Here is a 13,531-nt window from a genome sequence, read left to right on the forward strand (position 1 = left end):
GTGCATCTTGTACTGCCCAACACCCTCCTGGACAATACAAGCTCATAGAAAGTCTGTCATTTCATTAATGGAAAATGATATGCACAAACTCCATTATCTCAAGTGGAGGTTCCCAAACACTTCAATCCAAACACACACTGGTTCAGTGAAAACAAATTTATTAACTACAGAAAGATAGATTTTAAGTGATTACAAGTGATGAGGCATAAAAGTCAGAACTGGTTACAAAGAAATAAAAGGTAAAATGCAAACTAATACTTAACTTAATAAGCTAAGTGAATTTAAAGCAAAAAGGTTTCTCTCACCATATGCTTACAGCAGTCTGGGTGGATTTTTCAGCCAGGACCCTTCCCCTAGTTCAATGATGCTTCTTTTGTCTTTCAAACATTGTTGATGCCATGAGTACAGATGAGGGGAGAGGTGATTTATTCATAGATTCATAGATTCATAGATATTTAGGCCAGAAGGGACCATTATGATCATCTAGTCTGACCTCCTGCACAATGCAGGCCACAGAATTTCACCCACCACTCCTAAAAAAGACCTCACACCTATATCTGTGCTATTGAAGTCCTCAAATTGTAGTTTGAAGACCTCAAGGAGCAGAGAATCCTCCAGCAAGTGACCCGTGCCCCATGCTACAGAGGAAGGCGAAAAACCTCCAGGGCCTTCCAATCTGCCCTGGAGGAAAATTCCTTCCCGACCCCAAATATGGCGATCAGCTAAACCCTGAGCATATGGGCAAGATTCATCAGCCAGATACTACAGAAAATTCTTTCCCGGGTAACTTGGATCTTACCCCATCTAAAAACCCATCACAGGCCATTGGGCCTATTTACCATGAATATTAAATTACCAAAACCATGTTATCCCATCATACCATCTCCTCCATAAACTTATCGAGTTTAATCTTAAAGCAAGATAGATCTTTTGCCCCCACTACTTCCCTCGGAAGGCTATTCCAAAACTTCACTCCTCTGATGGTTAGAAACCTTCGTCTAATTTCTAATCTAAATTTCCTAGTGGCCAGTTTATATCCATTTGTTCTTGTGTCCACATTGGTACTGAGTTTAAATAATTCCTCTCCCTCTCTGGTATTTATCCCTCTGATATATTTATAGAGAGCAATCATATCTCCCCTCAACCTTCTTTTAGTTAGGCTAAACAAGCCAAGCTCCCTGAGTCTCCTTTCATAAGGCAAGTTTTCCATTCCTCGGATCATCCCAGTAGCCCTTCTCTGTACCTGTTCCAGTTTGAATTCATCCTTCTTAAACATGGGAGACCTTGCGGCCTCTGTTCCTCATTTTTATATCTTTTCCTCCTCTCTGAGACTCCTCTCCAGCTGGGGTTCAGGAGACAGCCAGTCTGTTAACTAGGAGACAGCCAGGCTGTTCCACTGCCAAGATGTAAATTTCTCATTCACACTCTTCTTCCTGCCAAAGAATGGCCGTTTAACTCGGTGGTAGTCCATTTGATTTGTTGATACCTGGCTGAGGCATCAGTTTGCCTTTTGTCTATGAGGAACTGGTTTGAGCTGCTTCCCCAGCCTTGGAACATGTCTTATACAGAAGAATTTTATAACTTACTTTAACAACGTTACACGTTTTACCATGACAATAATGTTCAGCGGATTATGAGTTTTCAAGTGATACCTCACAAGGCATACTTTGTACAAGATTTATCATAGTTTTGTAAAAGTGGTGGACATAAGAGTACAGTCTGTCACAGAGATTCACTACAGCTTGGCTGGGGACATGGGTTAGCCAGAATGGACTTGGGTTGGAATTTAACCTTTCTTTCTCTGTGCTCACCTAAGACTTCCTATGCTGTATTGCAGCTGACTAATAAATCCAACTGTTTTCACAATGCTATGTGAATGTCACTGCAAATACTTGCAAAGGTGCATTAATGCCTGAAGAGTGGCCAAGTCCTACCAGGAGTCTGTCTCAGTTGGACCCACTGGACAGAGCTCACAGTGTGAAGCAGGAGAGCTGAAGCCTCAGAGATTCAGTCTCAGGAGGTCGTGAGGCTGTATGGCCTGCCCTGAAGGAAGAGTGAGACCCCTTGGCATATCAAAGGGCTTCCTCCAAGAGACTACCCCAAAGCTGAGGTTGTAGCACCGATCCTGTGGCTCCATGACACAGTATAACACAGAGTGGGGAGAGGCCCCTTGGATCCCTTCCTTGAGAATACATGTGGTGGAGCAGACTCTGTTCATGAATGTTGGGATCCTGGTTCCTGTGAAGCCATCCAGCTCTGCAACAGACTAAACTTTGGGGCAGAAACCTACTTTATTAGCTAGGAAAGGGAACTATTAATTGTAGCCCTAGTTTGCTTTTTTGATTTTTGTTTGGCCTTGTAACGAGTTGTTTCCACCACTCTCTCTTGTTTCTAGTTGAATCTTTATTAGTTCTGAAATAAACTTTCTTTGGTTTTATTGTAAGTGCTTACAAGTACTGTCTGTTATACACCAGGGGTGATTTAAGGTTACACTGGGGGTACCCTGCTACTTTGGGGGCAGAGGATCTGGGATTTCTGCGAGTAGCCAGTGTCAGGGGATGGATATTGCAGGGGAATGCTTCAAAGGGCTTCAGTGATTGAGGTGCACCTATTACTAACCTGCAGGGCAAAGACAGGGTTGGCATAGCCCAGAGGAGAGTGCTTGAGTGGCTAACAGGCCAGTGGTGGTAGGTAGCTAACACCCAGCCACCACGGGCAGAGCTTCCTCTTGCAGAGGCAGGAAGTAACCAGATGACTCACAGTCCTGGGTACCCCAAGAACAGTCACAGAGGCAGCATCTGACCTTCACTGCCCCACCCCTCAAATCCCAAAGGGGCGGCATTTCACCATCACTGCCCACCCCCAACAGCCCACAGGGAGTGGAGTCTCACTGTATGTCCGGGCACATTGTGGCACCGCTGCATGGTGTGTCCCATGAGCCATCAGCTGCCACTGCATGGAGAAGCCAAACATGTGGGAATGCTTTTTCCCTTGTAGTAGGGGACCGAGGCTTCACCCTCCTCTTCACTGGTGATGAGACAGGAAGCTCCCTGAGGAGCTTTCCCTGGGTCTCCCCCTGTTGCTCCCTCTGGTTCAGCCCCACCAATAGTGGCAAAAGTGGGAGCTCTGGTGTGGTGCAAGAACTGGCCTCTGCTGGCACTTTTAAGATCTGTAGCTCATAGAGTGTGTCTACACTGCATAAAGAGGTGTATTGCTAATTCAGTTAGCTAACCCAGGTTACAATAGCACTGAAGACGTGGCAGTCATTGGAACCAAGGGGTACAGTGGATTCTCCATCACTGGCAATTGTTAAATCAAGAATGGATCTTTTCCTGAAAGATCGATTCTAGTGCAGACAGGAATGATTACTAGGAAGTCCTATGACCTGTGTTACACAGGGGATCGGCCTGCATGATCACAAAGGGCCCTTCTGGCCTTGGAATCTATGAACTGAGCTTTTAACTTGGGTTAATGGTGCAAGTTAAAGCCTGCAAGGGAGCCTGAGGCTAAGCCAAGTTAAAAGCCAAGTTGCCGCATCTTCACTGCTATTTTCACCCAGGTTAAGATCAAACCTTTTTTAGCAGTACAGACATACCCATACTCTGAGCCAGGATAGATGATAATAAATGCTGCTGATTTGTCTCCCCAGCCTGAGCAGGATTGATACCATGTCCGAATCTGGATCAGATTTGCTTTCTCAGGGCTTCCTTTATTACTCAGATGCAAAACAAAGCTATTCCCTGCTCAAAGCAGGTTGCAGGAACTCAGAGACCTTTTGCTTGTGTCTCTTCTCCAGCCCCAGTTCCAGAAAGCCATTGGTTTCCCATAGTGCCCCTTCCCAATGTTGTATGATGAACCTGCTAAGCAGCAAACTACAGTTCCCATCCAACCCTGACCCCACTGCACATCCCCTTCCCCTGTCTAGACTGAGTAGAATAATGACACTGGCTTTTAGAATCACTTCATCACTCTCACCTGGGAGATAGCTGATGGGTAACAGGTGAGGCTGGGCCCAGCTCCCCTTAATGGGCCAATCACCCTGTGAGAGGTCATTATTCCATCAGTGACCACCTGAGGACCTGTCCACATTGGGGGCTGCCATTGTTGCTGCCAGTCATAGAGAAGGACCAGTGGGAGGAGTTACAGGAAAACCTAGCCCCACAACCACCCTCCCCACAAGGCTAGGAGGTCCCGTACTCAGGAGCCATTTTATGCTCCCTGTGGCAATCCAAGCTCACTCACTCACTAGCTCAGCATTGAGGGCCCCGTGCCCCAAGGGGAGCCCCACCACCTAGCTCTGCCTCCCCCACACCCTGTGTGATCCCCGCCCCCAGTGATGATAGCACTAGAGCTCAGGGGCTGGGATGAGGTGACTTTGTGCTGCCCATATCCCTGATGCATAGGCTGCCTCACCCTCTGCCATTCCCACACAGAGCCTAGGTCCTGGGCATCCTGGATGTGCAGGATGTGCCCTGGGTCTGGCCCCCCTCAGAACTCCTCTGTGGCTCGCAGGGAGCTCTTTCCTGATGCCTCACAGAGCTCATGGTGGCTGGATCAATCTTGCGCTTAGCAGATGATCCAACCACTGGCCATAGAGATTCTCCACACAGAGTAGGAGCAGGAGATATGCTGCACGTTCAGCAGGGTGATGGATGGGCAGCAGGATGCTGTGGGGAGTCAATCACCCTGGGCGATGGAACAACGGCCCCAGAGAACATTCCGGGGCAGCTGGCAGCAAGAGCTTCATGTGGCTGGGAGTTGGCTCTCAGGGCTCTTGCCACCCACCCTCCCGCCGCCGAGATCTAGCCTTAAAGTGCTGTTCTGCTCTATAGCCCTATTCTCTGTTGTGATCCAGCCCCTGTACGGCCAGGGACGTGGTGAAAGCGGGTGGAGACAGCCCCCAGGGAATAACCCACTGGCAGAGGGCCTCCCTGAGCAGCACAGAGCCAGCACAAGGTCTTGATACTGATCCCCCTGTTCACCTCTAGCATCTCAGCCCAGGGGGAGCGCCTATATTCCAGCTATTCTCTGCTTCCCATGGCCCGAACTGCCCCCTTCCCTCCCATTTTAGTGCTCAGAGGAGAATTGGGGACATCGTGGCTTCGTGGGCTTCATTTATCGCAGCTCACTAGCTCAGAGACAAACTACATGCCAAATTTAGAAGCAAAATGAAGCTGCTTTCCCTAACCACCTACCAGCCCTACAGTCACCACCTGAGGTCCAGGAGGCTCCTTCCCTCTCAAGCAGCAGCCAGAATGAAGAGTTTGCAGTGGGCAGCAAGCAGGTTCATGGTTATGCTAGCAGTGCTCAAGGCAGACAGCAATCCAGCTCTCTCTCCTGTCGCTGTGCTGGCTCTGCAGGGACAGCAGCAGGAAAGCAGTCAAACCTGGCTGTAACTAGCCCTGACTCCAATACCCATAGGGAACAGGTTGAGGGAGGAACAAGGGATCATTGCTACCTACACGCTATGACTGTACTTGCTTCCTTCTTCTAGAGCAGTGTTATTATATGTAACTACAGTAGTGCCTAAAGGCTCCTGACCAAGATCTGGGCCCATTGTGCCAGGCACTGCACAGACCCCTGACTGACATCTGGGCCCATTGTTCCAGGCACTGCACAGAGCCCTGACTGACATCTAGCCCCACTGCTCTGACCACTAAACTCCCCTCCCCTCCCAGAGCCAGGGCTAGAACCCAGAAGACCAGTCTCCAGCCCCTCGTGCTCTAACCCAACTAGATCTTACGCCCCACCCAGAGCTTGTAAAAATAAAACAACAAACCCAGGAGTCCTGACTTCCAGTCGCACAGTTTGAAGATTAAACAGACATTGCTCATTAATTAATAATAACTTGGTGCATCATAGTGGATAGCCCTGTCCTCCCCAATCAGAATGGAAACCAGTTGTTCCCAAACAGACTGATAGAGAAAACTGCATCTAAAGAGGAGAAAACTCACTATCAGGAGGAGCTACAAGATACAGTGAAAGGGCAACAGCTGCAGACTGGAAGGAAGATTTAGGGACTTGTGTTTTGCTGATAACCTAATGGTCCCTTCTGGCACTAAACTCCATGACTGTATGAATGCAGGTAGATACAATGCTATGGTTTGGCAGGATGGAGCTCAGAACAAGTTTGCAGTTTGGAAGTGGGAAATATTTCACTGTTATCAGTGTGTTCGGACAGGAAGTTGTCATTGCTGCCAGACCCCAGGTACCCCCATTCTTGCCATTCATAAAGGCAGCAGAGGGGGATTCACTATCCTTGCAGGCCAGGGGAGAAGTAGAGCAGAAATATCCAGCAATGCAGTTCCCACAATCCATAGATAGGAAGAACCACTCCTATTGCTTTTCATATGGGTTTGTTTTCACTCGATTTTTGTACCTTAATTGCCAATTAACTAAAGGTACTGAGCCCATTTGTAGCTGCTAGTGTGAACACTCTCCACCCTTTTGTTCCAGGCTAAAAATGGTCAGGCCCAGATCATCAAAGGCATTTAGGGTCCTACCTTCTGTTGAAATTAATGTAAGTTGGGAGCATAGGCCCAGATTCACAAAGGGACTCAGGTCATGTCTACACTATGGGTGCTGTAGCGCCACAGTGTAGACACTTTCTACATCGACAGAAGGGGTTTTTCCAACCCTGTAGGAATTCCACCTCCCTAGGAGACAGGAGCTAGGAGGCTGGAAACATTCTTCTGTCCAGTAGTTGTGTATACATTGGGGATGAGTTTGGCATAGCGACAGTACTTAGGGGTGCAGATTTTTCACACCCCTGAGCACTGTAGTTATGTCAACCTAACTTTTAAGTGTGGACAGACACTTAGAAAATCACAGGAACAATGCTGTGATCCACAAAGCCAAAGTGGGGTGCCTAGGCTCCCCGTACGATGAATGGGGAGAAATAAGTGCCTTAGAAAACAATCTACAAAAGCCACCATGCCAGGCCGGGAGCCACACTGGCAATAAGAAATACACATTCTCGCCTTCTAATCTCCAACACTGAAGCCTGTGGAGCGCCCCAGGATCTGTCCACCTCTTGATGCAGATTTACACCCTTCCACACAGAAGGGGGCTCTGACATTTGGTTCCACATCCCTAGCAGACTCCTTGGCTTGGGGTCTGCATAGCCATCAGGGAATCCAGGCGGCTTGGGGACTCAACCACCTGCTTCTTCCTTCCAAGTCAGTTCCCTGATACAGCTTGACCTAGGTGCAAACAAAATGTTACAAGGGCTGGAAAATATCAATGGCACGAAATTTAGGGGCTTTGAATTTCAGGGGCACTGTATCTTTGTATAACAACCCCAAATTTGGCTCACTTAGCCTACCCTGGAGCCCTATGAGGCTCGGGCATTTTCAAGACAATCTGAGCAAGCATGTGGATTTTAGGACACTTTGAAAAATCATCTGTTAAACAGCGAGTTTAGCTAAAGCAGAGCAGTTACTCTGTTATCTTAAAGACATCTTCAGGATACCTGCTCTTTTATAGCACTTTTCATCCATAGATCTCAAAGCACTTTACAAAAGAGGTCAGCATCATCCCCCTTTCACAGATGGGGAAACTGAGGCCCAGAGAAACAGTACAATTTGCCCAAGGTCATCCAGCAGGCCAGTGACAGAGCTGGGAATAAAACTCAAGCCCCAGATCAATGCTCTGCTCATGGCCTCTCTGCACCAGTTACACATGGTCATGTTTTCAAGGTTTATTTGCAACAGCTAGAAACTCTAGTTCTGTTATTTTTTCATGATGGTGAGATTCTGATGAACAAGAAAGCAGATTGGGAGACATACTGGTTTCCTGTCCCAGCTCCAACCAGCCCTAGGCAAGGAGTGGGATGGAGAAACTATTCCTACATGGGTGCCTTCAGGGTGTGGGGTTGGAGACACCTGAGAGGGCAGAGGGGCTGATACAGCATGACCTCCATGCCAGCATCTGGTGGAGAGATACTGTGTTTATCCCCAGAGCTCTAGGGAGAAGGGTCTCAGAGGCGTTCTACTGTGTGTGCCTCCACAACTGTACAGGGAGCGGGTATCTGCACAGATTATACTGTGAGCACCCCAGGTCTGTGTGGGGAGGGGTCTTGGAGGTGATATGCTGTATGTCCCCAGGCCTTTGTAGGGAGGGGTCTCAGAGCCACCTACGGTTCTGTGGGAATGGGTCTTTGGGATGGGTATACCCCATTTACCCTCAGAGATCTGTACAAATAGGTGACTGAAGGGTTATAGAGTAGCAGCCATGTTAGTCTGTACTCGCAAAAAGGAGGACTTGTGGCACCTTAGAGACACAAATTTATTTGAGCATAAGCTTTCGTGAGCTACAGCTCACTTCATCGGATGTCCCCAGGGCTGTGTAGGTCACACTGGGGAGCACCCAAGTTGTGTGGGGAGGTGTTTGGGGGGGTCACATGGCTATGTGGGGAGCAATGGAGCCACACTGGGGGAGTCCCACAGCTATGTGGGGAGGGGTGGGGTTACACTGGGGAAGCCCCATGACTGTGGGGGGTCACTCTGGGGGTGCCCCAGAACTGTGGGAAGGCGTGGAGAGTAACACTAGGGAAGCCCCATGGCTGCGTAGGGCGTCACACCGGAGGTGCCCCTGGTCTGTGTGCGGAGGAGTGGGGATCACACTGGGGGAGCCCCTAGCTCTAGTCCACACTCCCTCTGCTGTCACCCGCTGTGCATTTTCTGAGCCTTTTGGAGTTTGCTACTACGCATGCGAACGGGTTCCAGGGTGGATTAAGCTGATAGGCCGAAGACCGGTTTCAGAGTACCAGCCGTCTCAGTCTGTATTCGCAAAAAGAAAACGAATACTTGTGGCACCTTAGCAACTAACCAATTTATTTGAGCAGACCGCAGTTGGACTCGTGGCGCAGCTTTTGCGCATGCGCCAAAGGATGGTTGGGAGGTTGAGCCAAAGCGCCTGCGCCGGCGTTCTCGACAAGAGGACGTGAGGTTCGTGCGCGTGCGCCACATGGGAATGCCCGTCGCTCTCTGGGTGGCGGGGTAGGGAGGTCGCTGCGCGTGCGCGGCCAGTGGAGCCTGCTTGGAACGGGAGGGAGGAAGCCGCTTGGGAGGAGGTCGCGGCCGCGCAGGCGCAGTGTGGCGGCCGGGCCGATCCTGTGTGTGTGTGTATGTGAGAGTCTGACGGGTTCAAAATGGCGGCGGCTGCTCCTGTGTGAGGAGGGGAAGCGAGTCCGGGCGGGGGGTGGGGATGGCAGCGGGGTGCCGAGCCCGCTGGCGCTGAGACAGAGCCGGGCAGGGCAGTGGGGCGCTGGGGTGAGAGCGGGGGGCTGGAGACTCTTGGCCTTGGGGTGCCGGGTCGGGGGGGGGGAGGCGGCGGCTGGGGGGCGAGTTAGGGGTAAGGAGATGGGATTGGGGGCGAGTTAGGGGAGGGACACCCCCCGGAGTGACTCCCTCATAGCCCTAGGGCACCCCAAGTGCGAACTCCCTTGGGGTGAGTTTAGAGGGGGAGATTTGAGGTGGAGTGATTGAGGGGGTGGGGCAGGAGATTTGAAATGGGTGTGGGGTGAGTTAGAGGGTGGCGTGGGTGGAGATTGGAGGTGGGGTGACTGGGGGTGGGGCAGGGGGTTTGGGGTCGTGGGCTGGGGTGAGTTAGGGGGTGGGTGGAGATTTGAGGTGGGGTGATTTTGGAGGTGGGGGGGCTGGGGTGAGTTGATTTGGGGGTGGGGTGACTTTCCCCTTAGGGGCATTGCCTGTAACTGGCTGAGAGTCTGTTCACTGGGTGTGTGAGGGTTTATTTACGGGGGGATGTCTGTGTGGCTGCTCCCAGCCATGCTGAGAAGGGTGAGTGTTGCAGGCACCCTGAGACCGTCCTGACCCCCTTCTACGAGCAGAGCTGTTTTCCTGGGACTTGCCATCCCTTCTGGATACTAGGATCCTCTGAGCACCCAAGATGAAGACAGCCATGCGTGGGATTTAATTTCTCCTCTCTTTATTTTTCTGAATCTTTTTTCATCCCTAGAAAAGGACAAAGGAGAAGAAGAGACCTGGTGAGAGACTTGATTTTCTTCATATCCCCCTGTTTTTGCCAGCAGTGATGAGTCTAGTGACCTCTCCAGTGCCCAGGGTCTCCCTCCTCCTCGACCCCTCTAACTTTATGTAACTCAGTGAACCACGCATTTTATTCTGGCTTCTTAGGAGCAGCCAGTCACTGGCATTATCTCTTCTTTGCCTTTCTCCTCAGAGATGAGCTGGGATTTGTATGTGGGGATTGTTTAATCTCTTTATTATATTGCACTGTTCTCATTTGTTTCATGGTTTTAAAAAACATTTTTGAAGAAAGAGAGCAGGGCACTGGGTGGGGGTGGGGAAGAGGTTGGTTTTATCCCTGAGGCAGGGAGAAAGAGTTGATGGGATTTCTTTCCGTCTTGTCTTTTACTACTCTTAAATACAAAACTTTGTAAGGAGTTTTTCCCTGACTCCTGAAGAGGGAGAGTAGGTTAAGACTTCTTGTTATTGACAAGTTATCTGGTATCTGTGAAACTTTTGTTTTAATAAGATGTGCAATTTAAAGTGAGTTCTGTGTTACTGAAGGATGCTGGATTGACAGTTCCACAGAGATTGACATCCTGAATGTGTTCGCAGCACAGCCAAACCAAGGCAGTAGCCATGCTATCTCCTTGCACTGTCCCAACCAGCTGCCTCTCTGCCCAGGCCTAAGATCACTTCTAAGGATGAGGGGTGGAGAGTTAATTCTGTAGGCCAATATCTGAATCGGCCTTCTCTGATGAGACTGCTAGGGTTGGGGGCCTGTTATACCACAACTATGCTATGTAATTTACCATGTGTTGTGGCACTGTTATGATGTACTAGTGCCCTCGTTATTATACCATAGCTTGTCTGTGCACATAAGAAAAAACTGTTTGACTGTTGCTAGACCATACTCAAGCCATGTAAACTGTCCATAACAGTGGTTCTCAAACTGTGGGTTGGGACCCCAAAGTGGGTTGCAACCCCATTTTAATGGGGTCGCCAATGCTGCCTTAGACTTGTTGGGCCGAAGCCAGAGTTTGAGCCCCGTTGCCCAGGGCTGAAGTGAAGGTCCGAGGGCTTCTGCCCTGGGTAGCAGGGCTCAGGTTACAGGCCCCCTGGGCTTCAGCTTTGGCCCCCCTGCCCGGGCTGGTAGAGCTCGGGCTTTGGCCCATCCTGGGTGGTGGGGCTTGGGCGGGCTTAGGCTTCGGTCCTCTCTTCTGGTGTCATGTAGTAATCTTTGTCAGAAGGGGGTCGTGGTGCAAGGAAGTGTGAGAACTCCTGGTCTATAATAAACTTTAAGTCACTGGTGGTAGCAGTGGCGGAAGTGTTAATATAAACAGGGCACTGGCACTTTAACCATCGTGTTGTCTGATCTTGCTCATAATGGGTAGATATGACTTGATGGTGAAAACACCAGTTGCTGCTTGAGCTCTTTTTATGCTATCACTCCTATTGCTACCAACCATGGGAGATTTCCCCAAACAGCCTAGGAAAGACAAGGCCATAAAGATTGGGCTCTTTAATTTAGTTATAATACAGCATTATCTTGTCCACATAGAAAAGATCAAACAATATTATATCAGAGCACCTCCATGTGATAATAGCGCTACAGTGGGGCAAATTCTGAGCTGTCGAATCTGTCCACACTGGTCACACTTAGGGTGACTAGATAGCAAGTGTAAAAAATCAGGACAGTGGGTAGGGGGTAATAGGTGCCTATATAAGAAAAAGCCTCCAAAATTGGGACTCTCCCTATAAAATCAGGACATCTGGTCACTCTAGTCATGCTACCTGCAAGTATGTTGAACTACTGTTAGAAGAGTTTCTGTGGATTTTCCCTGACAAACATCCATGTGGATTTGTTGTTGTTGAAGGGTAGTGGGGGAGCTGCAGAGAACCACATTACAAACTATCAAGAGGAGGAGTCTACAGCATGATTTAGGAGACATGCTTCTCGGAGAGAGACATCTGAGTCTCTAAGAAAACCGTGCTACAACCCTGCTGCCACTGTATGTTTAAGTATACATTTGAAGCCAGCATGGTTCTGATCCCAAAGTGGAATGGCTTACTGATGACTCTAATGTGGAGGCATCTCCCTGAACTGAGACTACGAACTCACTTCACGTAGACCAGAAAATGGTAATGACTCCAGATTACTAGATTACAGATCCAGATTACTAGTCACCTGGAGCCAAGCTAGAACCCCAAGGAGTTAATGGAGAAAGGAGTACATAAGAATGGCCACGCTGGGTCAGACCAATGGTCCATTTATCCTTCTAAATGACAGTGGCCAGTGCCAGCTGCTTCAGAAGGAATGAACAGAGCAGAGCAAATTTCAAGTGATCCATTCTCTGTCATCCAGTTCCAGCTTCTGGAGGTTTATGGATACTCGGAGTATGGGGTTGCATCCCTGGCCATCTTGACTAATAGCCATCGATGGACCTAGCCTCCATGTACTTTTCTAATTCTTTTCTGAGCCCAGTTATACTACTTTCCTTCACAACATCCCCTTGCAATGAGTTCCACAGGTTGACCGTGTGTTGTGAGAAGAAATACTTCCTTTTGTTTTGAACCTGCTGCCTATTTCATCAGGTGACCCCTAGTTTTTGTTTTATGAAGGAGTAAATATTAGCTTTCTCCACACCATGATTTTATAGACCATGAATATATCCCCACTTTGTCGTCTCTTTTCTAAGATGAGCTATGCTAATCTTTTAATGTCTCCTTTTATGGAAGCTGTTCCATACACCTAATAATTGTTGTTGCCCTTCTTTGTACTTTTTTTCCAGTTCTAATACAGTTTTTTGAGATGCAGTGACCAGAACTGCGTGCAGTATTTAAAGTGTGGGCATACCATGGAATTATATAGTGGCATGATATCATCTGTTTTATTATATATCCCTTTCGTAATAGTTCCTAATATATTAACTTTTTTTTTTATTGCTGCTGCATATTGAGTGAGTGTTTTCAGAGAACTATCCATGATGACTCCAAGATCTTTCTAAAGTAGTAACAGCTAATTTATACCCCGTCATTTTGTATGTATAGTTGGGATTGTTTTCCAACGTTCATTACTTTGCACTTATCAGCATTGAATTTCACTTCCCATTTTGTTGCCCAGTCACCCAGTTCAGTGAGATCCCTTTGTAACTCTTTTCAGGAGCTAGCCCATTGCTGTTCTGTGGCCTCTGTACATTGTATTGCGCAATGCTACAGTCACGAATGAAGAAATGAAGGCTTAAAGGAGAGTTTCTAATAACTGTGTGCAATCTTTCACTATTTCATTTTGGTTACTAAGGAGGAAGAGGAGGAAGACAGTAGCCCCGGAGTGTCCTTCTCACTCTCTTCAGAAGAGTCAGAGATGGAGCCTGAGGAAGAGAGGATCCGTTACAGCCAAAGATTGGTCAGTATTCACTTTTTACCCATCAAACTCTCACTGTTAGTCTCTTTATTTGCCTTTCAACCCACAAAAAACACCCTGGCTTTATAGTGGGAGCAGGCTCATTACCACCCCATGTAGCAATGAGACTAGCATCTCCAGC

At 48.6% G+C, this 13,531-nt stretch overlaps 1 protein-coding gene across 4 annotated transcripts in view; it reads left to right on the forward strand.

Moving 5' to 3' along the window:
- The first annotated feature begins 9,051 nt into the window (after positions 1-9,051).
- The window catches only part of KDM2A (lysine demethylase 2A), a 90,779-nt gene continuing 86,299 nt past the window's right edge, over positions 9,052-13,531 (forward strand). Inside the window, exons 1-3 of one of the 4 annotated variants that reach the window (XM_048852445.2) lie at positions 9,052-9,125; positions 9,979-10,006; positions 13,288-13,392. In XM_048852445.2, the coding sequence (XP_048708402.1) occupies positions 13,351-13,392 (42 nt within the window). In that variant the 5' untranslated portion in view covers positions 9,052-9,125; positions 9,979-10,006; positions 13,288-13,350. Of the gene's footprint in view, positions 9,172-9,708; positions 10,007-13,287; positions 13,393-13,531 lie in introns of those variants that run through there. The other 3 variants (XM_048852443.2, XM_048852449.2, XM_048852447.2) reach the window with 3 other exon arrangements.

This window comes from Caretta caretta, chromosome 6, assembly GCF_965140235.1.
Source record: "Caretta caretta isolate rCarCar2 chromosome 6, rCarCar1.hap1, whole genome shotgun sequence".
NCBI lineage: Eukaryota > Metazoa > Chordata > Testudines > Cheloniidae > Caretta > Caretta caretta.